Source organism: Choristoneura fumiferana, chromosome 23, assembly GCF_025370935.1.
Source record: "Choristoneura fumiferana chromosome 23, NRCan_CFum_1, whole genome shotgun sequence".
Classification (NCBI taxonomy): Eukaryota; Metazoa; Arthropoda; class Insecta; order Lepidoptera; family Tortricidae; genus Choristoneura; species Choristoneura fumiferana.
Window position 1 is genome coordinate 5,001,425 of NC_133494.1, and position 27,725 is coordinate 5,029,149.

Here is a 27,725-nt window from a genome sequence, read left to right on the forward strand (position 1 = left end):
ACATAGTATGCGTAATGCGGAAAATTTTCAAGTGCCACAGAACACACATTTACATTTTAAATTTTAAGCCATTGCAATAATACAATATCTACGTTCCGTTTTCCGTAAATTTGAAGTTTGCCTTAACTAGCCAGTTGAAAGTTGGTTATCAGCGCTGGAAGCACCTGTCCCCAACTTCAGCTGCCCTGATTCAATTTATTGGATCGGACTTGTAGTGACAGCCAACTTTGTTTTGTTAATAACTTTATTAAATGACTATTTTTGAGCGCGATTTTGTGAAACAGCCAAGCATACCGCTTTTATTTAATGTGGATTTTCGCTATCCCTCGGAAACTGCAATTTTCCGGGATAAAAACTTTCCTACGTCCTTCCCAGGATCTTAAACTATTTCCATGTACCAAAATTTATTCTTAATCAATTCACAGACAGAGTTATTATCACATTTATAATATAAGTAAGCATGTACGAGTACGAGTATGTAAAAAAAATACAGCAAAAAAAAAAGCAAAATTGCATGTCGAATTTTACACACTGCCAGCAAAAAGCCTGCATAGTAAAATTACATCTTTTAAAGAAAATTTATTAGGTATGAATAACGGCTACACTATATTTGATAAATAAAACTGCATTTACATTGATACGACCATACGCAGTCTTTAATAATGCGTTAAGATTAAAATTGGTGGTGCAATTAAGTTAATTTATTTTGGCGCAGATACGCGACATGGGCGGTAATTAAAGTGGCCGGAACACACCGGTTTATGGCAACACCGTCCGATAAATTAGCGCCAACGGCCGCGCTGCAACGTCGTTTGTATTGTGGGTGGCAACACTGATCTGATGGCAAATTAACACACGATTTCAATTAGAACTAGTTTTTAAGTTACTTAGCGAAGTATTCCTGTATGCCTGTAATTATTGAAATAGAAAAGCTGCTGCATCTATTTTTTTTATTGTATTTTTAATTTTACTACTTGAAGGGTCCACGGAAAGAACATGTCTAGTCACCTTTTTTTAAATTGTGTTTTTAATCTCAAAATGTAGAGCTCACAAAGTACTATGACTGACCACTGAATTAAAACAATTTAAAATCTATTTTATTATCTTTTAAATAAATGGTAACCATAGTAATTGTTTGTGATGACTAACTTTCAAACCGCTATAACTCAAAAAGTTGCTTAGGTGACTAGACACGATCTTTCCGTGGACCGTTCACTTATAGTTACACAGTGCGTTAGTTTAAAGCTGTAATACTGAGTAATGATTTTGAAAAAAAAAGTATGCGTAAAATAAATAAGAACAGCCGACACTTGAGAGTGGGAGCAGAATAAAGAAGTTGGTTTTAAATCGTTACTAATCTCCGGTTTTAGATTTTTTAATACGTCATAAAGTACTAAATTCAACATTTTACGGTAAATCCAGGAGTATAGAAGCCTCTGTAGCTTACACAAGTGGGTACTTCAGCTCAAGTGGCTTTGGCGTTCTGTCAGATTTGTCTGAAACATGATAATATGCGCCACAATCATATCAGCCGGGCTTGGAACATTAAATCAACCGGAGGCGTCCTGAACGCATCACTAGAACATACGCAAAATAATTCCGTCTATCCCACTAGTCCCATTGAGTTGTCCCATTATGAGGCAACTGAGACGATTACGTCCCTGTAGTCCCATGGGACAACTGGCACTAATAATTTTATCCCAAAAGTCCTATTACCATTATCACACCGTGTAGTTCAAAAAGTTCGACTGTCTACCAGCTAGCGAAAGTCTATTGCGACATTTTTTACTTTTTTCCATCAAGTGGACGCAGGCTACGAGATTGTCGTACACCAATTTGAGCTCGATGCTTGCTAACAATCACTTACATCTGTGACTGCTAGTGTACACGTTTAAGAGCGTCCATAAAATATAAGTCTCTAGACAAATCTTTTCCAATCTCACGAGGAGAACAAGCGAGGTCTTTGCAAATATCACGCCATCATCATCATCATCCCAGCCTATATGCGTCCCACTGCTGGGCACAGGCCTCCTCTCAGATCAAGAGGGCTTGGGCCATAGTTCCCACGCGGGCCCAGTGCGGATTGGGAACTTCGCACGCACCATTGAATCGCTTCGCAGGTTTGTGCAGGTTTCCTCACGATGTTTTCCCTCACCGCAAATATCACGTAATATTTAGGTATTTTCCTTCTTGGGTGGGTGTTGAGCAAATCTCGACATTTCACCAGATAGAAAATCGCCTTACATAATTACCAGTCGTTTCTTGCTGACGATGGTCACATTTTCATTGTTTTCTATTCTCTTTATTTAACAGAAACTATGGGATTGTTAGACGCCCGTTTGAATACTCCGGCAGTTTCAGTGCTCTAAGTGTGCAAATCGAAATTAGATCAGCCATAGCTCCCGGCGGTGTGTCGAGCGCCGATGTTGTTTTTAATTAAGCGTTCAAATCGCATACAAACAAGCAGTCAACAAATGATATGTTATCTTACAACAATGAATTGTTGTTACAAATAACAAACTTCCTCTGAACTCTCGGAAATTGGAAGATCAATTTTCAGCCGGAGCAAAAATAACTTCAGTTGAGAAATAATAATCATAATATTTCTTATTTGATTGCCGGTTGATGAATAAATAAAACAATGTAAAAGTTTATAGTAAAACCGGTCAAGTGCGAGCCGGACTCACCCACCGAGGGTTGCGTACAAATTTGTACTTAAGTATTTAAAAATAATGCTATTAGCGGCCAAAAATGAAGGAATGCAAAAAATTCAGTGTTAGCAGAGCCTTGCTACTTAGTAAAATATACGCAGTGTGAGGTCATTTTAGATTGGTTAGTTTAAACCTTTTGGGATTATATTAAGTTAGTTTTAGTTCTATTTTTATTTATTTTTGTTAATTATTGTATATAATATTTGTTTGTTTATAAATAAAAGCTCTATCTAAAAACCTTCTTAATTCTTGTTATTTTTTGCTGTAGCGCCAAATACCTTACACAGGTACACATTCCACTTTACTATAACTAATAAATGCGAAAGGTTGTAACTGTTTGTTTATTTGTTTGTTACCTCTTCAAGTCTGACGACCGACAATCACGACCGGATGGCTAAGTGGTTAAAGAACCTGACTACGAAGCTTGAGGTCTCGGGTTCGATTCCCGGCCGGGGCAGATATTTGTATGAATAATACGAATGTTTGCTCTCGGGTCTTGGATGTTTAATATATATATGTTTATCCGTTGCCTAGTATCCATAGTGAAAGTTTTGCTTAGTTTGCTTCGGCCACTTTTGAAACCAAAGGTTCGAAACCAGTTTAGAAAACCGTTTTTTTTTTCGTTTTCGGAAACCTGGTTTTCTAAACTGGTTTCCCATAAAGAATATAGAACCTTATTTTGAAACTCATTCACGAATTTCAATATGTAAGTATACAATCATAATGTTTTCTCAATCGCGTTTTTTCCCAATTTTAATCAACACAAACATAGGTCTGAGAGTGACTGAAATATAATAATGTGATATATTTTTAGAATTGGCTTAGTAAGCCCTTTCATTAGATACCACACACACGATAGGCTTCAGAACACATTTTTCCCCATATAAAAAAAAGATGACGTCATAACTCCTCTTTTTTTGTTTTTTTTTTCGTTCAAATTGATTCGTATCGCCTAAAGATCAATCGTTCCGATTTTCATGCTTTTAAAACTATTTGCAGCTTTTTACTGAATTTCGGGGTGTACCGCTAACACTATGTAGTGAGAAATGTTTTGCCATCGCGTTTTGTCGGAAAACTTACTGAAGTTTACTGAAGCTGATTGAGATAGCCCGATAAATACATCCAACAAAATACGATGGAAATAGTAGATTGATAACCAAGGGTGGAAAGTGATTCATTTCACTCGAGATATTTCTGGCGTTCGAACGAAGTGAGAGTGTTCGAGGGAAAATGGGTAATTTCACCCGAGTTAGACACTCTACTTTTCATTTCGACTGTGAGGAAAGTAAAATACTACAAAAAAATGAGAATATTAATAAATTGAATTTACTTGTATCCAACCTCCAACGGTACCTTTTCGACTGGCCACTTGCCACGGCCGACTATAAATAAAAATCGAGTTGGTCACGACCAAGGAGCTTATATACGAGTACAAAACTGGAGGTTGAACGCCGAACGAAGAAGTTTGACCTTTGTTACTTATTTATATACCTATTCCATCTCTTTCTTTCACATTTCACGAATGATTTCCATTTATTTCTTAACCTAACTAAAGAAAGAGATGGAATATGTTCGTGACGTAATAAAGATCAAATTTCTTGTTCAAACGGATGTTCAGCGTTCAACCTCCAGTGTTGTATATAAGCTCCTTGGTCACGACGTGTATCTAGACGGCCATTCCGAAACGTGGAAAAAAACAGTGTTTTTGGCGTAACTCAATTATCTTCGACTCCGTGGCTACTCAAAAAATTAAAAAAAAATTACTTTCCACCCTAGAGATGAAAACGCAATTTTCCACCCGGTTATCTACCCATGAAAATTAAACTTTCCGAACAGGAGAGATGAAAAACATTATGTTTATTCACTAGGTCTCTACACATACGCTTATCACTACTTAACTGAAAGGTATAACCCATTTCATAAACAATTACATAAATGTCACTCAACATATTGTTATCATCGTTTTATCTACAAACTTGTTGTTATTGATCAATTGTTTGTTTTCTGCACGTATTGGAGTGCTTATTGTTTTGATAAATAATGAAATGAAGACGTAATGTAACCACTAAGTTGGCTTGAATGGAGCAGTCATCGCCCGAAAGCCGATGGGGCAACTCGCGTCGCATTACTCTTAGATTCTCGCGTTCAAAACGATCGCTCGAACAACCCTGATTTATTGTTTCAATAAATTTCGTTTCGTTCGAAAACTTTATGTGAAATGTTACTAATGCTGAATTGTGCGGTCATGTGATTAAAGCTTAGAAGGAGCTTTTCCGGCAACTTTTTGAAAGAGTTGTAAACTTTCATGTAAAGTGGTTTTGTTGGAAAGTGTTTATGTATAATGGTATGTACTTACCAAAAATACCTGTTTTTTATTATATTTACTACTTAAATCGTAAATAGCGACTATTTTGCCACGTGAATTTAAGGAAAAACTTATTAAATTATGAATTGAAGCAAGTCGAAAGTTAGAAAAACTTTAATGAAACATTTTTTTTATTCGACTGGATGGCAATGTTCTAATTTGGGTTAGAACTTCGATAGCTAATATTAAAATAATACACAGAACCGTTAGCCTGACAGTACACATGGAAATAACGTAAATAACACCACAAAGTTGTTTAACAGCTAAAATCAAAATAGATGTATCGTAATGAAATTACTACTGAACTATACCAATTAACTGTGCTGTTTTAGTACATAGTTGTAATAAAACTGAGAAAATAGTGACAACAGAAAATTTTATCAAAGCCGCACTAGTTTCGTTAAAATTTCCTAAATCATTCTTAAATTTCGTCGCAAATTTATAACGGTACACTTTGATTTTCAACCTTAATTTTAAAAAACTTAGTCGAATTAATGTAAGGTAATTGCTACAATTCCACTTAATATTGTAAATGCGAAAGTTTATAAGTCTGTTTGTTCGTTTCTTACCTTTTAACGTCTAAATCGATTTAGATGAAATTCAGTATACAATACAGATTTTTTGAGTCCCGGGAAGGACATACGATAGTTGTTATCCCGGAAAAATGCATAGTTCCCGCGGGATAGCGATAAACGAATTCTACGCGGACGGAGTCGCAGGCAACAGCTAGTTTTATTCATAAATTAACACTGAACGGGACCACAACACCAAATAATTTACGCCTTACCACAAAAAACTTACACACGCTTTTGACATGCCTAAATTAACAGTTCTCTACTGTGTTAAACACACTCGTATACATCGCAAGATGTTTTTTTTTGGTAACATGATTTACGTGTTATCTTAATGTAATTTAAACTTTTCTTTCGATAAATCTCCAATTTTCGAAGTTGATATGATTGCTAGCGATCTTGTTTTAAACATGTTGTGCTTAAATGTCTTAACTCAACGAACCAGGAAAAAACACAAGCTTGGGGAATATCAAAGACAAGTTATGTAGCGCAATTGAGGAGCAGTGACCGTAACAAAAGTGATTGTGGTAACAAATGAGAAACATTTTATTGCGCGGTGAAACTGCCCTAAAATATTAAATAACCAGAGACACTTCGAAGCTTAAGTTTTATCTACTTAAACCGCTTTTAATTAAATTATTTTTAGTTTTGATTAACTCAATTACCATTTTAAAAGTACCAATATTAGTTAATGTCAGCAATTGTAAAGTAATTATTCAAACGCAATCTTGCTCATTCCACTTAATCTTAGTAGTAGAATGAGCAAGTTTGCGTAGTTACGTAGTTGTATGAATCATGATCTTCATCCCGTAACAAATATAATAATCTTTTGTCTCCATTTTTGTCTACCGGATTTTGAAAAAAATGAATACTTAATTTTGTATGATTTTTTTTTAACATTGTCTGAAAAAACACTTATTTCGTATCTCTATTAACGTGAAAGATCTAACATATATGAAATCTACATACATATTCTGGTTCGTCTTTGACGTCTCTAAAAACGTGTCGAGGGTTTTCATTTGAAACTAATTAACACAAAAGTTATGGCCAGAAAACCAGTTTGATGCCGAATATCTCGAAGACAATGAACTTTGAAGTAAATATGGGATACTACGAGTATATTTCTAAAAGCCGTTGTTGTTAATATAATAAGCTACAAAAAACATTAGAGAACTAAGGAGTTCAGATCGAAGGTCATTGGGGCATGGGTTCCCCTTAATAATCGTGAATCATTGAAAGCTACATAATTGCTATCAAATAATGTGTTACATAATGACGAAAACGCTCTATTTACCTTGATGCTTCGTTTCAGGATGTGATATAAGAGACGTTTTCACGACAGTTAACGTGCGATAAAGAACGTAAATATCAAGTTGACAGTGTAATGCTTCGATAGGGCTTATTTGCTTCGTGTCTTCCTGGCTTTTATGCAGAAATTTTTACATACTTATTATTGTTACGTTTTATTGAGACAAAGAGCGACATTTCCGGCTAACCGAAATATTTATTTCACTTTTATTTACCTACATTCATTTATATTCAAACTTGACTATCATGTTTAACTAGTCAATACAATGTTTCAAATATTTTTCACGCTTCCATTTTGTTGTATTATTATATTAAGGGGCCGTTTCACCATCCATTGATTAATTTTATTTAATGGATAAATGTGATGCCGTCACCGTCTATTCGAACAAAACAAACAGAGACGGCATAACATTTATCCGTCAAATAAAATTAATCATGGAATGGTGAAACGAGTTTTATTTGTAGCATTCGGACATGGCGGATGTAGACAATATCTAATTTTGCTATTTTGCTAATTCTATATTGCTCTCGTGTCTGACCTTTTTTAATGCGCAAGTTGTCTCCACGTAGTTTCTGGAATTTTACTATCAAGTTGCAAAAACTACAATCGCCGTACAACGTCCCTCACAAAGAGAGTTTACTTTGACACTGGCAAAATTGACCTATTAATTAGGACAGAAAAGCCATATTTTAAAAGAGAAGAAGAAGAAGAATGGTGAAACAGGGGGTTAAACTTACAACAGATCTGTGCGTGCAGACATTCCACATTGTATCATTTTAGCGAACATATCAAACCCAGTTTTGCTATCGGCTCTTTTTAGGGTTTCTTACCTCACAGTGTATAAGGTAAGTAAGCGTGCCTTACACTTGTTCGTTATTCTAACTTACCCACTTAAAGTATAAAAATTATACTTGAGTATTACTTGAAACCGAGCTCGACCGAACTTGAGCCGTGGTGGCCTAGTGGTTTGACCTATCGCCTCTCAAGCAGAGGGTCGTGTTTCGCACCTCTGAGTTTTTCGAAATTCATGTGCGGAATTACATTTGAAATTTACCACGAGCTTTTAACATCGTGAGGAAACCTGCACAAAAAGCGATTCAATGGTGCGTGCGAAGTTCCCTATCCGCAGAACTATATCTGAGAGGACAGTAGTGGGACGTATATAGGCTGGGATGATGATTACTTGAAAACCAAGAACGTAATTGCTCAGTATTTTTTTAAAATATTTTTTATAAATCGACATACACGCGCTATCCTGACAATCAGTATGGCGGGTGTACCTCCACATTGTAATAACTTTATGTACGGAGCGGTACTATTATTTTTGAGTAGGTACAATTTTTAGTACAACAGTACTTTTTTATATTTATTTGTAAAGCTACACCCGCCTTTATGACTCACACTCTGCTACGCAACGGAGATGCAATACTCTAATAAGATGCAAATGTAGATTCATCCTTACATGCAATTAAAAAAAAATCCAGCCGTTCAGCGCGTCATTCATTTGTTATGACTTTATTTATTTAATTAAAGCTGTAATCATAGACGCAAACTCTTGTCCCAAAGCCTACCCTAGCCTACTTTATAGCGCTGTTTTGTTTATACGAGCAGCGTTTATGAGCCGTGCACGCCGTAAACTCGTGATCACACGTCTCTGTTAGCCGCCATGTTGTATGTGATTTATCCGGCTCGAAGGACCAAAATTAAGGGATCTTGCAACTTTAATGCCGTTGCTTAAGCTATGCCGTTTTCCTTAAGAATTGTTCCGTCATTCGTCAGTTGGACCCTTCTGCGGGGAATGGACGGGTTTGTAGGCTGTTTCACCGGGTTGCTTATAAATTTAAGATGCGATCCTTCATAAATTGTAGTTATTCGTAATTTAGTCAAAAATAATATGGAAAATAAAAAAGAATAAAATGCCCTGAAGTCCTATAAAAAGAATACCTTGCCAGTATATTTCCAATTCAATTACTTAGCGTGCTAGGTCATTCATTTAGGATAATCGGATTCAGTTATCTACATATTATGTATATACGGCAACTTTTTCCGTAAGTGCTCATAAAAGTTTGTTTATGCGAAATACTTATTTAAACTTGAGGAAAAACAAGATTAAGGAATATCATATTTTATCTATCACATATCATAAATTTTTCCACGAATAATTTATTCAAATAAGTATAATCATTCGATATTTTATTCGTCATTTCCGAATAATTTGGTTTGTCTTATTCGTTATTCCTCATTCGCATATTTTGCGCATCACTAGTTACATGACTAAATTCGACTGTAGCTACACTAGCTAGTTTTGATTACTGCAGGGCTACTACGAAACTCGAAACTCGAAGTTCGTGTCGTACCGTCCCTCTCGCTCTCATATTAAATAGTATAAGTGTCAGAGGGACCGCATGACACGAACTTCGAGTTTCGTAGTAGCCCTGCTGCTGTCAAATTAGCGTGATACGCTGCGCAGGCGTGACCTGTGAAGCGGTCCCGAGTGTTTGCTCATGTGCTTTGAACGTGATCCGATATTGGCCCAATTAATTAGGCTAGCTTTGAATCTTATTGGATCTCCTGGCAAATAAGATTGGCCTTTTGTTGGAAAACCTATAAAGGCAAGATAATTATTTTTTCTTCGCTGCAAGAGAGAGAGACGGATTTATTTCTTGGGCGTTTAATATGTATTTAAGTATGTATCTATCTATATAATTATATTTATCCGTTGCTTAGTACCCATAACACAAGCTTTGCCAAGCTTACTTTGGGACTAGGTCAATTGGTGTGAATTGTCCCGTGATATTTTATTTATTTATTTTATTTACACACTAGTCTGTTGCCACAATTCGTTTATCACTATCCAGCGTGAACTATGCAATTCTCCGGGATAAAAATTAACCTATTTTCTTTCCCGGGAGTCATACTATGTGTGTACCGTATGTTATTTAAATCCGTTCAGTGGTTTAGACGTGATGAGGTAACAAACAAACATACTCACAAACTTTCGCATATATATTAGTGGGAAATTAGATACACAGGATAAAATACATTGAGAAGGGAACCATTTTGAAAAGAAGATCGAACAGTATAAATAAATAGGGCCCCGCTTAGCATAGAGTTGCGGCAAACCATACAATTCTGGTTTTCAGTGGGACCCCCCAAGAGTTATAAGTAACGTCCTTTATGGGTAGATAATTGCTGATAATTCTTAGGCTTAAGAGGTAATTATGTTTGTGCATGCTCTATAAGTATGATTAAGGTGGTTCCCCGCCTTGAGTCAAAGGTGTTATTATTTCAGAAGACGTAAAGAATGGTTTTTGAATTTCTACTAAGACGAGATCGCATCCTATTAATATTATGAATGCGAAAGTTTGTGTGTATATGAGAAAATTTTAATTCAACTGTTCACGCGAGCAAGAAAGTTAACGGGTAATATAAAATCAAAGAAACCCGAGTGATTGGTACATATAAACACAGAATTTTTCAATGTTCTAGAATCAGTTTTTGAGAATCTTGTCGTAAAAATAACACGTGAAATTAATAATTTTCCGATATTTTAAGATTAAGTAGTGTATATGACAGTGTGCATAGCTTGTGATTAATAATAGAAATTGAAAAGTCTGATATCTCCATCAACGAAACTTAAATATTAATCGCAATTTGGGTCGCTGTCCCACAAAGTACCTATGTCATGATTTAATTGACAGCAGTCAGGAATAATTTTATAATAATATCAACTTTAAATAACGCGATTGGCAAAAAGAAACCACTGTCAAAAAACCCCTTGTACTTTTAAATAAACTACAACTTTTTACCTTGCTCCTCCTTTACACATGCACGACAGCTACATCTATGTGACACACATACATATGTTATTTGTTATCATGCAGCATCCGCATCACCGCTACACCCTTCTTACACCGTCTTCCTTCACTTCTACGCAAATCTATAGGTACAGTCAACGTCGTAAATAAGTGATCAATTTTGTACCTTGTCACTTTAACGCCATACGAAATTGTGTAACGACTGAAAGCGGCAAAGTACAGATATTATCACTTATTTATGACGTTGAATGTACCTACATATGTTACAGAGATACAACAATCGCTATCTCAAATACAAAATTATAACATTTTTCGAAAATTTGTTTTTTATTTTATTTGTCATGGTACAGGTTGATTGTTTTTTGTTCCCCTACTATAATAAAGGTAAGCATCGCCTTTTACAAGTACACCGTGATTCCCAACCATCAAACCATGGAAGCGAGAGGAACGAACCATAATAAAGTTTCATGACATTTTTTATGAACAAATTACGATGACTGCCAAAGCTAGAGGACGTAAAATCACGACATGATTTTTACATGGCTGCACACAAGAGTGCGTGGGTTAACTGAAAACGAGACTTTCACTAGTCAACCTAAAATGTGGCTTTTTTTAATTTAACATATTGTTTTCTTTCTCGATGTATTTGAAGGCTTTAAGAAGGTAAACTTAAAATTATACCTACGAGGTGTCTTAAAATAAATAATAATAATTATAATTATCACGGGAGTCCCAAAGTAAGCAAAGTTTGTGTTATGGGTACCTACTACAAAATGGATAAAAATAATTAAATAGATAAATACATATTAAATACCCGAGACTCGAAAATTCTTTCTCTATTTTTATCGTGATTAAAATTAAGGGGCGTGCGACTTGTTCCTGGCAATGATAGATATACTTCTTAATTTCGCTGCGCCGCCGCGAGTCTTTTTGTTTATTTGTGTCCAGTATTAGAACTCGCACTAAAAAGTTGATGCCTATGTTGTCCAGAAAAAAAAATACCGTCCGTCTCATTCTTTCTCGTGTGTGTTGCCTACTTTAGGACACGCAAGCTGCGTACTTAAATAATTATTTACTACTAGTGTTTACCCGCGACTTCGCACACATAAATCATTAGATCCAGTAGCTGATTTGAAATTTTGGGATTTTTAAAAATTCCCATGGGAATTCCCGAAAATTAAATCGTGGTTTTCATGGACGTTACATTAAAAATGCATGCGGCGGTTGTTGTTTCGAGATTTTATCCCTATCCCGTGGGAATATCAGAATAAAAAGTAGCCTATGTTTTATTCCAGATGTGCAGCTATCTACATACCAAATTTCATCCAAAATCATCCAGCCGTTTCAGCGTGAAGGAGTAACAAACATACTCATTCACTCACAAACTTTCGCATGTATAATATTAGTAGGATAGAAGGACAATATTAGTAGGATTTTCCAAAAGGGTATTTGCCCCCTTGACCCTTGACTTGAATAGTTTGTTGGCCGATTAACGATTAAAAGCCGACCGATTAATAATTTAAACACGAAATTCGCTGTAATTGGGCCAATTTAATTTAAGCGACGCAAATAATTAACCGATCGAGCGTTATTGCGTAGCTCATTATTATGGAACCCGTTATTAGCTCTGTGATGTAATATTTCATTATAATTTTGACCTGTAATTTATTATATCAAAGCATTTTAAAATGTAAACCTCGATGCGTGAAATCGTGTAAATTAGTGATCTGCTAATTGGCTAATGAAATGACTTTTCCTTGTCGTCTTTGTTTTTATTTGGCTATATTAGGGTGAGTCAACATTTATATCGTTGATTGATTTAAGTGTTACTTTGCCTTTTTAAAACAAAACAGCGGTTCTTTTCGCGGTAAAACAAGGTAATTTAGTGAACTTCATTCACATTCATATTGTTGTAGTACTTAGGTACTTATGTATCGTGATCAGGCGTATCGAATCGAGCACGAGTATCTAAGTATGGACGCTCACTTTGATATTTAATTTAACTGACAGTTCTATTATTTTAAGTTAGGTTAGTATAAAATAAGTTTGTATTGTACTTTGATTATAAAAACATATAATTACACAAGTGGAATGAAGAAGCATAATAATTTTCTATTTAAGAAACTTGTACCTTATAAAGGACGTATGCTTAAAGTGGTTCTTAGAGGAATACAGTTAATTATAAAAATATTGTATATTTATGGCTTAATTAGTACCACCATCCATCCCAGCCTATATACGTCCCACTGCTGGGCACAGGACTCCTCTCAGAACAAGCGAGGGCTTGGGCCATAGTTCCCACGCGGGCCCAGTGCGGATTGGGAACTTCACACGCACCATTGAATTGCTTCGCAGGTTTGTGCAGGTTTCCTCACGATGTTTTCCTTCACCGTAAAGCTCCTGGTAAATTTAAAAGGTAATTCCGCACATGAATTTCGAAGAACTCAGAGGTGCGAGCCGGGGTTTGAACCCACGACCCTCTGCTTGAGAGGCGAGAGGTCAAACCACTAGGCCACCACGATTAATTAGTACATCTCAAAAGAATATCACTTTTGAAATATTTATACCATCTGATACTGAATTGTGTATACCATTTTATAAATAACCCAAAAGTGTTTTTTGAGATACCGCCTTATTCCTTAAGAAGACAGTGAAGGTAGTAGTAAATTAACTGGCGCAAACTCTACCAGTCAAGAAACGCACTATATCGGCGCACACTCATTTCCTAATAGGTAATTGGTATACAATTGTATGTAACATTGTATAAATAACTAAAAAGTGTATCTTTGAGATACCGCCTTTTGCCTTAAAATGACAGTACACAAGTAAGATAACTCACGCAAACTACCAGTAAATAGAAGTAGCACGCTATCGGCGCGCGTGCTTCACTCAAGATTTCCTCCCCTTAGAGCTGGAGCAATAAAAACCTCTTACATTCAAGTGTCAGAAGGGAAAAGGATACCTTATTAAGTGTCCAACCCTTCATCATTCACCCGACGCTCTCGAGGCAATCTGCCGAGCCGACGTCCCTTGAATATGCTTACTAAACAAATTAAGAGAGGCGTGACTTTTTCGCCAATTACTCACCAATTAATAAAAGAAGCTTTTAAATATGACGATAATATTACGGGCAAGCCAAGTTACTTCATGAATTCGTCTAGTTTTATGAGTTTTATTGTAGCGAATGAACGATAGTGAAATAGTAGCGAGAAAAAAACATAAGGCAACTAAGAAGCCTTAGTTACACTACACCGAAATGAATACAATAGTGACTAATTAAAAGATTAAGACTCCGGGTAGTATGACATTATAATTAATTAATTTCCGAAAAAAACAGAGATATGGTTTATCGGATTTTGTAATATGATTTTTACGCTTATTATTCACTACTACTACTAAGTACTACTTACTACTATCAGGACGCAGTACTCAAAGTGGGTCTTGGCCTCCAACACCAGATTAAGCCCTGCTTTGCGATCTTGAGCCAGCTCTTGCCAGCCTTCGACACCGAGGTCCAAAAAGTCTTTCAGGGCCTCGTCCCTCCAGCGGTACCTGGGACGACCAAACCGGCCTTCTCCCAACCTTTCTACGTGCCCGAGCCACCGGAGTCTGGACGCCTTGGTCTCTCCTATAACATTGGGTTCCAATACCAGGTCTTCAATTTCTCTATCCTTTCTTATCCTCCAGCTACCGTCCTCTCACTGAGTCGGCTCCAGCATCTTCCGCAGAATCCTCCGTTCTGCCACTAGTAGCGTATTCTCTTCTTTGAGCGTTAGTGTCCAAGCTTTTGTAGACGCGAATCTTGGTTCTTCTGCATAGTAGCTTCGACACCAGAATCTTATTAAGAGCGGCTGCACACTTTATTATTCAATCTCGCGTTTGTTTTCACCGCATCTTGATCAAAGCAATGAGGATGTTACCGCAAAACATGTAGTGCGAGCAAGATTTTGTTAACATAGCGGTACATTTAAACCAGTTCGCTAATGTCGTTCGGAACGGAAAAAGATCGGTATTCTTTTTCTTTCTCGTTTGAATCTTCAGGAAAACCGAAGAAAACCGAACCGACGAGTCCCGAGCGATGTTCACATTCTGATTGTACATATCTGCAATGACTTACGGTTGGATTTGAAGTTTTCTTTAACAAAAGATCGTGGAGGGGACACCGAGCCCCGAGGACCGGCCACACAAACGTTGTGGCATCATCAAAGTGCCGAGCAGGCCTTGTTCACGTTTGACGAAAAATCGGGTCAAGTGGAGACGAATCTACAACTATACACCTACGAGGCGCATGAACTAAATATAGATAACACTCCTATACCTTGACAAGTTTGTATGTGTGGGACACTCTGTAGAACCCTGTCACATGGCAGCCTCTGCTGCATTTATCAAGTTTTTTTTTGTTAAGTGCGGCAAATGCTGACTGCAACAGGGTTTTACAAGTGCCACATAGTATAATATTATAAATTTGAAAGATTGTGAGTGTGTGCGTGGTTTGTTTACTACTCTTTCGTGCTATAACAGTACAGTTGGCTTGATTTAAATGAAATTCGGTGTTCAGATAGCTGGATGTCTGCACAGTCTGCAATAACACATAGGCTAAATTTTATACCGAAATTCCCACGGGATCAAGATAAAATCCCGACATTTCAATTTAGACACCTGAAACTTGGCAAGGGTGTTGCTTATGCAACGTTAATGAAGACCACAAGTAAGTTTTGGGAATCGCCTTGGTATTTTTGCGAAATTCTGAAAATTTTATACGTATACTAATATGTATTGGAAATGCGAAAGTGTGTTTGTCCGTCTTTCGCGTCGAAACGGAGCGTTTTGGCATAGAGATAGTTTATGGGCCAGAGAGTGACATAGGCTACTTTTTATCCCGGAAAATACACAGTTCCCGAGGGAACAACGCGCGATAACCGAATTCCACGCGGGCGAAGCCGCGGGCAAAAGCTGGTGCTTGATATAATGGCTAACGCGGGTAAGAGCTAGTAACTTATACATCTAAGTTTTCCAAACACGTACCCCTATAAACAACGTAACAGGCTCTACTCGCTTTAATGTTTTGTAAAAGAATAAACAATCATCGAAGCCGCACGCCACCAAAATAAAATGACTACTCTGACTAGCGAGTTATCGGCCCGAAAAAAAAACAATACTATGTAGCTTTTACGTTCAATAATATCCTATTGCCCGCAGCAGATTTTCACGGAACAGTTTTTTCAACAATAGTTGTTTGGAAGGGGTGCGGCGATGCGGTAATGGTGTTTTGATCCCGACAGGCGAAGGGTTGAGGCAGCAGTCAATGGGTTAGAGTGCGTTGCGGAGCTTTCCGCTTGGTCAATTGTGATGGTGCGTGCGGGAACCGATGGGTTATGTTTATTCAGAAGTTCAAAAGTTCATGGCTAGAAAGATAAAGCTGGTAGTTTAAAAGTGACATGGAAACGAGCCGTGGGCGGCCGACTTGCAGAATTAAAAGTTTTGATTTTGATGAAATATGTAAGGGTCGTAATGGTGGAAGATAATACAAAAAAAAACATGGCTATGATAAATGACTAGCCATTAGCCAACATTTTTTTAACTACCTGACAAGCATTTTTATTTACTCACTGTGTAAATGTAGAACGCAATACACACACCTAACTTAAATCTAGGATTACGTAATTTTGTGTAAAATCTATTTAACCATTTCCACTGAGTACCATTTACAAGCGAAATATAAGTATGTACTATACTTTGACCGTGTAGTTGTTCTGGCATTTTAAAATGAACCTAACGTCATCATAGCTTTATTGTACATATCAGCCATACATTTTCATTTTGATCTGCTCCTCACATTAATAATCATTTCTGTTTTGGAACGTCTCGTACCTTTCACCATAAAAGCTAGGCAAAATATCGATTGTACCATTATTCTTTTCCGTAATAATAATATATTGGCCTTTGCTCAGCAGTGGTACATAAAAAATGGCTAATAAAAAAAAGTATATATATTGTTATTAGTATTAGTATTTTATTACATTCAACATCACATAACGTACTATTCCAATAACTTTCACTTACTTCGGAGCTATATCGAGGGCGGGAACTTTTTCCCCTATTGAAACAATGTCAGCAACGTAATCATCTATAAAACCTTTTAGCACAGGTGTGTCCTGGAATAGTGCCCCTTCACATTAACTTCAATCGTTTTAATGAAATTCTACAAGCAGGTAACAGGGCGTTGGCGGACTGCCATAGCCGTAATTCTGACTTGTTAGTTCAAGTTACAATCACAAGGGGTGATTTTTTCGACGGTTGAGCCAGCTGGTACTTTTTGAAGCGAGAAATCGTAGTCGTAGATGAATGTTTCTACATTTAAGAACTTAAATCGAAAGCTTGAATAAGTTCGTGTACTTATACTTCAACCAATAATTTAACGGCCGTAAAAATCACATCGATCGCAGTTTTTGCTATTGGTTTTATTATTTAGTTTATCGTTTCTATTGCCCGCTACTTCTTTCGCGCCCCGTGGAAAATTTGTACTTTTTTGTATTGAACAGCATTAACGTAAGTTAATCAGGGATGAAGTAGCTTTTTAGTGAAATATTAGTTCCAGAGTAATTATCTCCAAGACGTAAAAACACACAAGCAAATAATGTTTAAAACAGTCATAGTCATTCCATAGAAAGTAAATCATTTTAGACGAACAATCGCTGATTTGATTAAATAAGATTGCTGTGCCATTTAGGCTAATAACAAAAGGAAGCACCTATTAAATAATATAATCTAACTATGTATACAGCTAAGCTAACACTAACCGAATAACTTTATTATCTAGCTAGCAATTTGAATATTTTGATGCTTTGGAATGGCGCGAGAGCGCCGGGCATCGGTATTACCACTCTGAATAATCCAGACGTCACTGCCAACATAGAATATGGCTCGTTTAGAACAACTATGCCTACCTAACCGTTAATCCCTAGTGCTTAAAAGCTTAGATAAAGATGTTAAGTAAGTCTTAAGTTAAGTTTTAAGTTCCCTTGTGGGGTAAATAACTTTATCAGCTACTTCATATTTTGTTAATATTCTACAGATTCAAATAAAATTAATCACTTCTAATATACGTAGGGACATAGAGTACCTACCTACATTAAGTCGGCAATGGATATATGGATGGATGGCTGTGTGTTATGTTGATGGTAGCTTTGAGCATGTGCTTTAGAGTTTGAAACGCGGCAGCATTTTGTTTGGCATTTGTGATAGTTGGGTCTCAGTGACATATGTATTGTTTTATGTGGAAGAGGAAGAGGGCTCGTTTAAAAATCTGTCATCTATTGTGTGGGTGCCATCATAGGGCCTCAAAAAATTTATCTTGCTCACGCCTTTAGTTCCTGCTCCGCCACTGCCTGCAGAGGCCGTATTGTCTAACGCGCTCACGTTCGTGATCTCATTCCCCGTATCTTTCTACCCTCATCTTATACCGTGTGACAGAAAAAAGTAGTGAAAACTATTGTGATTGCAACTGTGTTGGACAATAAACCCTCAGGTCATATTATTGTCACCAACCACTAGGTTAGTCATCAAAATGTAGATTGCAGCATACGGATTGCACGATCAACGCACCTGAGTCTGGAGAGCTGCCAAAACTAATCCCGAAGGCACGCGGCTTGCAATAATTTTGCATAAGCACAATATACCTGTAGTGTGCTTTGCATAATGATTAGTTTATAATTTTACTTTGGTTAGTTGAACACTTTTTGACGGTGTAAAATTAGTTATTATTTCTTCTTGATTTTCGAAATGTACTTTACTGGCAGTTTTGTAACGAGTTTAAATTAGCGTGAACGCGCGTTCCAGGCATAAAACCACAATCAAACGCAATCAAAATTAAAAATTAACTACGAGTACTTGTGTTTTGGATTCAGGTTAACCGTCCCTTGCTGAAATACAAATTGGATCCAAAATAAAACAATAACAACGTGGCATGAGCTTTAGCTTAGTCACATTGGTTGTCTAAGAAAGAGGCTATTTCTAATGAACAAAACAGTGTCAAATTTGTCCCCATATGGTGTTCAAAAAGAAGAACAGGTTCGCCGAGACTAGGACGGGGTGACAAAAAACGTTTAGCCAAGACGCTCCCAGTTTCATCTCACCAGTTCTTCTCTCATCAGTTTCGCTACGGCCACTAAACGTCCATTAGCCGGTATTTTTTTGCATAATTGCTCATTAACGCGACAGAACTTAAAAACGGAAAATTACGTCAAGTTTTCTCGTCATCCATACCGCAATGTCTGAAAACAAAAGTTTTCAACCAGTGCGTCCTACCCGTCATGACATAGGTACGGAGCTGGAACGTGGACACTCACAGTACGGCTAGTCCACCTCTTCAAGGTTGCTCAGCGAGCTATGGAACGAGCTATGCTCGGAGTTTCTCTGAAGGATAGAATCCGCAATGAGGCTATCCGACACAGAACTAAGGTCATCGACATAGATCAGAGAATTAGCAAGATGAAGTGGCTGGGCTGGTCATATCTGTCGAAGAACCGACAACCGCTGGAGTAAACAAGTTCTTGAGTGGAGACCGCGTCTTGGCAAACGTAGAGTAGGGCGCCCTACGGCCAGGTGGAGTGACGATTTGCGAAAGGCTGCTGGTAGAAGCTGGATGTGTCTAGCCGAGGACAGGGCGCAATGGCGCTCTTTGGGGGAGGCCTATGTCCAGCAGTGGACTGCCATATGCTGATGATGATGTGATGATGATGATGAACTTAAAAACTGCAAATCTTCTAAAACTCAGTACTATCTTCAGAATATAGAAGGAAGAAAACAATAAGCTCTACTTTTGAAATCACGTGCACTGGCTGCATACGAAATATATTGTTCGTGAGGCAACATAAGTGCGGTCTAAATATGTAGTCGGAGCGTACAATGTAGCGCTGTGCGCTTTGTGCGATTACGAGTTAACCGGGAGAGTATTCACTATTTGGAACTTGTGCTGTTGTGCACCTGCATTGCGTTGGCACAGATTCCAATTCTTGAATTCTCCCTCGTTTCACTGGACCTTGTATCAAATAGTTCAAATAACACCCCAGAAAATATCTACTAGCGCACACCTCCCCAATTCAAAATTCCATTCGCCCTCTGCGTCTTCGAATGTAAAACGCCATTTTAATATGCCATCTTTTTGAGGATAACTCAAACAAATCGGCACTTCGACGCGAATATTACTTTATCAGTGATGGACTGAAAATCCGATTGAAAACTTGGGATGAAATTTGGGACAAGCAACTTAATAACTTTTCGATTCGAAAGGCGCAAAGTTTGGAAGTTTAAAGCCTTTCGTATTTTTAATAGGCGCCGGGTTTCGAGGTCGCCTTCCATCACACCTGTCTACTTAGATTGGATTTGTTTGGCTTTGCGGCTGCCACAGCCACTGAAATCTCTCTGCTGTATTAAGCTGAGCCCTATTAGAAGTTTAGTCTGCGATCTACACCTCAAAATTGCCGATGAGGCTTGAAACAATACGGTATTTGACTATTTTTTATATGTTTTATAAATTAAAACTTCACAATGCCTGTTATCGAGAAGAGAAACAATTTTTAAGCTACCTTTACAAATAACAAAGTTATAAAGGTTTGTAATTCAAGATTAGACAGAGAAAGACATACTGGCATGTGACGTCACACGCCAGTACCGCCAGACTTGCTGCATAGAGAAAAGCGTTTTAGAAAGGAGTCAGGTATATAGATTTTTCAAAAAATATATATAGCTGATTTAAGTTTTCTCTTCGCTGAACACTGTCTGTATATCTATATTTTCATAATAATATTAAGATTTGGCAAATTCAGGAGTTGTCAAATACCGTATTTAGGAACAGAAATAGCCAGATGAAACTATTCTTAAAAACAGTCCATGACAAAGATAGGAACGAAACGCAGTAGCTTTGAAATTGGATTACTTTCTAAGTAACTTATCTAAACAAAGGTGTCTGGATAAGGGAGCATAAATTGTCGAATTAACAACGCAAGGGGACTTATAAACACTTGGTAATTACTTCGCAAACGTAACTTACACAGAATTTAGCATTCAATTGCTGTTAATATGCGCCATGTGTAAATTCGGCTTTGTAGGTCTAGCTCCTTGGAATTATACAAGGCTTCTTACAAGCGCTTCGTACAACCTCCTCCCTGAGACTAGGGAGGTGCTAAAATGATGGACGACTTGCATTTATAAAAATATAACGCCTTTCTCTTTAAATAAAAATTTCACCGCAATAAAGACCTTTTCAAATGGAAATAAATCATTTGACAGGATTAAATAAAGCGTGGAAGCCGCGAAATTGTCTTTGAAGAAACAGAGACGAAACGTAATTTATTTTATGGTTGCCATTGTCTCTTGTTTGCTTTGATTTAATTTTGTTTACTCTGACTTTGTTTAAAAGAGACCGCGTGTGAATTATATTTTAGTGAAGAGTTGGTATTTACTGAGTAAAAGTGATTTTACTTGAAATTTGTAAAACTCCCTTGTTAGAGGATAATCAGGATAATCATTACAAAAAAGCTATGTGTAGTAAGTATAGCCTCGTCCTGCCCAAGCCATTTATAGGAAGTTCCGGATTCTGCCCAGTGTTCTTAATGAAGCACACTTTTATTTTAGTAGGTTCTGCCCAAGACAATGAAGGTGTTAAAGGCAAGTAGGATTTTTTTTTAATTTAATTTTTTAGGATGTAAGTACTATGTACTTACATGATAGAATGAGCTGTTTTGGACTCAATATCTTTTGTTCTTTTTTAAGAACATTAGGCAGAATCGCCATAGTCACATATCATTATATTGTATTTATTAAGAACATGGGCATAAACTTTAGTAATATAATTTATTGTTTATTTATCTTTTTGTCAAAAACCCAATTTATTGAATTTTAAAGCTTTTTTTGTAATACAAAGTTTAAACGAAAAAAAAACATAAAATAACTAATTGCTTCTTGCAGGTAAAGACCATACTTAAGAATAAAACGTAAAAAAAGTTACACTGAAACATTGAAGGTCAATATACTACTAATAATCTTCGTCATAATCATCAAGGATAAAATATTATTAAGACTTAAGTCTCTCAATACATTTTCGAACTGACCATTACTTTAACAAATAAACTTTAAAAACATTTAAGAACTCAAAGGACTGCATATTAGATACCTTATATTTTACGATAAATTTAATGATACCTCATATCAAAAAAATGTTTTACGTGCCTAAAGAGATAGACTAACGAACATTAGATTCATACATAACATTGAAAAATAGTACTCGTTTCTCTTCTTCACTCAAGAAATAATTTAACTTATCTCTAGTAGTCAAAATACCACGCACAGGACTTATCACGCTAACACACGAGTAATATTTACCTCGACGTTTCGGCAACATTACAGTCTACTCGTGACCACGGCCACTGTAATGTTGCCGAAACGTCGAGGTAAATATTACTCGTGTGTGTTAGCATGATAAGTCCTGTGCGTCGTATTTTGACTATGAGTGAAAATCACGAAAGTTGAAGACATTATTATTATCTCTAGTGGATTCTGCCCAATGTGATTTAAAAAGGACAAAATTCGAAAAGTTGACATAATAAATCAGATAAATCCTACTTAGCAAAAATAAAAACTTTACCACAAATTAGAACTGCTAGTCTTCTATTTTGTATAATACTCATTTAAAAATCACATAAGATGACCAAGACAAATCAAGATCCAATTTGCCTCTTCTGCGAAGTCTCGCCATTCTCGAATTGGGATGTGTTCAATAAAATCCCTTAAGAAACTATTGGCCTATACTCCAACCAATCAGAAACGAGCAACACTGGGCAGAATTTTAAAGTTGTTTAAAAATATGCTGGGCGGGCACCACTAAATCTAATGTGTTCTTACATTGGGCAGGACGAGGATATTATAATCCCTATCTAGCATTTTGAAATCAGCATTATCAACTTTAAGGTATATTTACATAGACCATCTATTGTAAACGCGTCCCAACCAGCAGCATTCTTCGTGAAGATACGACAATGGCAATCCCCTTTAATGTTCCTTCAGATAGTTCAGTGGCCTTATTGTCTAACAAACTTGTACCACAGTTAACATTTTCACCAATTCTTTCTGTCACACGATATAAGACGGTAGAAAGAGACGATGAATGCAAAGAACGTCAGTGCGTTAGAGTTAGACTATACAGCCTCAGATGTTTCCAAAACAGGCACATGCGAAGCAGCGCTCATTATTCCTGGTATATAAATATCAAATATCATGGGACACTTGACACCAATTAACCTAGTTCCAAACTATGCAAAGCTTGTACTATGGATACTAGGCAACGGATAAACATACTTTTAAAGTTAAATACATACTTAAATACATATTAAACATCCAAGACCCAAGAACAAACAGTCGTATTATTCATACAAATATCTGCCCCGGCCAGGGAATCCTACCCGGGACCTCAAGCTTCGTAGTCAGGTTCTCTAACCACTTAGCATCCGGTCGTCAAAATATAGTTGAAGATAATCCCCTTCATTGTTTGATTGGGATTTCACTGTAGACTAAAAACAAACGTCCACGTCGGATTTAAACAGTCATTAGCTTGGAAAAAAGGTTGTCAAGGGATTCAGCTTTCATCAAGGCCCAATCTGTTTGAACTTGTACCAGTGATTTGCGGCTACAATCAGAAACCTCCTGAGTATTTTCTGATTTCATGGTCCGTACACTCGTAGCGAAGTAAATTTCGAAACGTTCCCTTCATGTAAATGAATCTCAGATGACTAAGTTGAAGATACTTTTGATGAACGAAGAGAATTGATATTCGGGAGACGGAAGTTTGTATTATTAATTGAATTCTTGCCGGAGGCTGATTGTTTTATTGACGGAGGGCCTCTGGATTTTGATTTTTATACATTTTTATAAAGGACTGCTTATATTTTAAATTGTTATGATTTGCTTTATGGGATGGGATGGGGTTATAGATACTTTAAGTAGTCGCTTTTAAAATTATATAAAGAACTGTTTATTTGATTCAGTTTAAGGTTTGGCAGTAAAGTGTAGAACACGAATGTAAGAGACAAAATACATATAGGTGACAGACGACCGGATGGCCAAGTGGTTAGAGAACCTGGCTGCGAAGCTTGAGGTCCCGTGTTCGATTCCCGGCCGGGGCAGATATTTGTATGAATAATACGAATGTTTGTCCTTGGGTCTTGGATATTTAATATGTATTTATCTATATAAGTATGTTTATCCGTTACCTAGTATCCATAGTAAAAGCTTTCCTTAGTTTGGGACTAGTTTAAGTGGTGTCAAGTGTCCCATGATATTATATTGATATAATTATATCCAAAATTGCTGTCATATGCATACTCGTATATTACGTCAAAAAGTGACAGATACACATACAGTGGTAGCCTTATTTAATTTCTACTCTTTGATGAATTATAACTGACCATATACAGGTATATAATTAATCAAAGTTTCTACTCTTTATAGGGGCACTCTAACAATGCGACAAAGATTTTAATCGACGTGGCAAACTACGGAATTAACACAACTATCTTGTAAAACAGTGTTTTTTAATCTGTGGGTCGCGACCCCCCGGGGGGTCACGGATGCCCCTTAAAGGGGTCGCCGTATCTTTAAAATACTCTCACTGTTATTGTGTATGATTATTCAATGTTTGTATTATCAACGTAAAATAATACCAGTGTAAGTTCTGTAAGCAGGGGTTTGCAGAATATTTTTCTAACCAAGGGGGCTCGCGATATAAAACAGTTTGAAAAACACTGTTGTAAAACTTAACAATTTTTACAGTTAGCCGTGTCGTGTCGTTGTCTGTATCTTTTGTTCTTGGCTTTTAGTTTGTTTTTTGAGATTGAAGCACTAATAATAATTTAACAACATAAGTATAATAAAGTACCCTCGAGTAAACATCACCAACGTTCATTGAATCTTTGTCGCACAGTATTCTTTCCGATATTTTTGGAATATTTCACTCGTTGAAATTTAATCAAGTTTAATTTGATTTTTATTTTCAGGTATGTTGGTTGACTCGCGGAAAAAAAGCTAAGTAGTAAGTGCAAGGGTATAAAATCTGGTAAAAAAGAAGAGATACCTACATAATTTAGAAAAGTGTATCAAACTAAAGATTTTCATAATTAAGTGTAATTCGACATCGTTTTACCTTTTATTTATTAACCTACTGCATTACTGTTCATATCAATGCGCTGTAAATTTAAAAACAAAAATAAAAATTATATAAGTACCTATACGAGTAATAACAATATCATAAAATAATCATAATGAGAATAAAAAAAAACCATTAAGTTATTTAGAGATTTGAATTTTTACAATGTATGTAGCAGATGATACAAACAATCAATTATGCTTACTGTATCCATAAACCAATCCAATTCCAGCACAAGCGATACGCCGAGGGCTACGTCAATCCATCTGTGTTATACAATGTTAGATAGATCACTGTAATAATTATGTTTGGATATTATGTTTGATGACACATGTTCGGCAATAAAAGATTACATTTTATTTTAAAAGAAACATTGTATGTAAATAATCTTGGTAAAATAGTATTTTTACATACTTTAATGAATTGTATAAGTATTAAGTATATCATCTCTAAATCTGTATATATTATTCATTTGTTTGTTCTCGGGTCATGGATGTTTAATATGTATTTAAGTATGTATTTATCTATATAAGTATGTTTATCCGTTGCCTAGCGTCCATAGTACAAGCTTTGCTTAGTTTGGACTAGGTCAATTGGTGTCAAGTGTCCCATGATATTTTTATTAATATATTTATTGTTTTACAATTAGGTAATACAATTATATATTTTTTTCAATTATTATTATTGATTTTACGTTCTCCTATCAGGCTGTTTTTGCCACTTATTTAAGCGTATTTGTATTAGTTTCTGCTTCTAAATGGCTGTGGCTGCGGTGGTATTATAGTTTAAAAGAGATTGCTTTTAAACTATAATACCACATAATTTGCCACCAGCTTTTTTTTTAACTCACTATGCTGATTAATGTGTTCAATAAAGAACATAGCTGGGCGACCGCGCTTCGCTCGGGCTTAAGATTCAAAACATGCTTTCTCCAGAGAAAAGACCAAGCTAGAACGCTTATTTGCCCCCAAACGTCCGTAAGAAATAGTTAGAACCATTTCCAAGATCATCACAATAAATTAATAATTATATAAACAAGAATTGCTTCAATATTTTCTGTAAAGAATATTTGTGTTGTATTGTATTGTAAAATATACTTATAAAATCCATGCTGCTTTTATACAGATGGTGCGCACCAACCAAAAGCTTTATATTCCTACAAATAGCTCTTGCATAGCGTTGGCACGTATTAATATGCAATTGTATAGTTAGGTGTATGTAGATGCGTGCCGCTGGATGGATAGATAGTTTTAATTAAACCCTTTGTTCGCCCGCTTTCAGAGGACCCCTGCAATTTAACATGGTTAGCTCACACGTTCATTTCGCCGCACGCATTTATTCCTGTAATAACGTTGCAAAGCCACGCTAAAACACAAACTAAAATAGATTTGCAAATAGGATGATCTAGAGTAATTTTGGACTATGACTCTATATATAACTCACCTAGATGTTAACCCTAAATTATTGTAAATTTATAACTTTGTGCCAGTTTCGCTTTAGCTGTTAGGGTACAGATGTAATTTTAATAAATATATAAATAAATGGTGATGCAAAAATTCGTATGTTACCTACACTCCGTAGAAGCTGTCACACTGTCTGCTACCTTTATCAAGTTTTTTTTTGATAAGCGCGGCAAATGCTGACTGCAACAAGGTTCTATCAAGTGTCACATACGAAGTACGAACTTTTTAAGGTAGGTATAATTACAAATATTTTGTCACAAGGCTGACTTTAATTTCGTATTCGGATTGGGATTCTGGCTGTTATGGATGGTATTCTGACATACGATTAAATATAACAGTTTTTTTAAAAGATTCATGGTTAATTGTGTTAGGTACATATATTTATTACGAGATGAAAATTGCCTTTAATGAGTTCCCAAAATTTCGACGAGTTGCATTCATTATCATCTCTAGTAAGCTGAAAATTTTATACTTTAAAATGGAGGTTAATCTTTACTTTTCTTTTCGTACCTCGTGTGTTATAATTACGACTCATTTGTGTAATTGTTTGATAAAACGCAATTTGACGTTTTTATTTTAAATACTAATACACTAGCGACAGTTTCAATCAACTAAACGGTAATAGTTCGGGAAATATTAATGTCTATCCCGTCGCATTTCTTGACATACTCATAGCGAACAATTTGCTTAATGTAGGGAATTAGCAGACAATTTGGCTCAGCTCGGCTTTTCGTGCGTTAGCGGCGGCGGTTCGTCGGGAAACCCCCATCCGCCAACAAATGGCCAGGCTGACATTAAAATCCTTTGTTAAATGCTTACCTGCGTCCAGACGCGGTTAATTTCAACTCTGCGCCCCTAGAAGCGAAGTTAAGCCAAACTGCCGCTTAAAAGTTTGCACATTATTTTTTTCGTCCTCATTTCAAATCTCTCGCTACCAATTTAACTTTTTTTGCTCACAATGATTCTATTTAAATTAGGAGATTTACATCACGGTTCAATTTTCGTTCCTGCCCGGGCCTAAACGGATTTCTTTATTGGATTTCTGTATTTGTCGTGGTTAATGCGATTTCTACTTTTCCTACTGTAGGTAAATAGTAAAGTGAGCCGCGACCAACCTAAGGTTTTCAATTTCAGTTGTACTCAACTTGCTACATAATACGATCACTATCCCGCTATTCATCCTTGTGAGTAAATAAATCTTAGGAAATACGCTTTCGTAGAATAGTTGAGCATGTCTAAACGGACAAAATATATCATCCGAATAGGAGAAATATTTTAGCTTATTCGGCT

The 27,725-nt window shown here is 36.4% G+C and overlaps 1 protein-coding gene across 2 annotated transcripts in view; it reads left to right on the forward strand.

Moving 5' to 3' along the window:
• Positions 1 to 27,725, forward strand: part of LOC141441363 (beta-1,4-N-acetylgalactosaminyltransferase bre-4-like) — a 317,885-nt gene that overhangs the window by 251,056 nt on the left and 39,104 nt on the right. Inside the window, exon 1 of one of the 2 annotated variants that reach the window (XM_074106085.1) lies at positions 4,813 to 5,055. The exons of the other annotated variant lie outside the window; for it this stretch is intronic. Coding sequence (XP_073962186.1) covers positions 5,053 to 5,055 — 3 coding nt within the window. The 5' untranslated portion in view covers positions 4,813 to 5,052. Of the gene's footprint in view, positions 1 to 4,812; positions 5,056 to 27,725 lie in introns of those variants that run through there. 2 annotated transcript variants of the gene reach the window in all.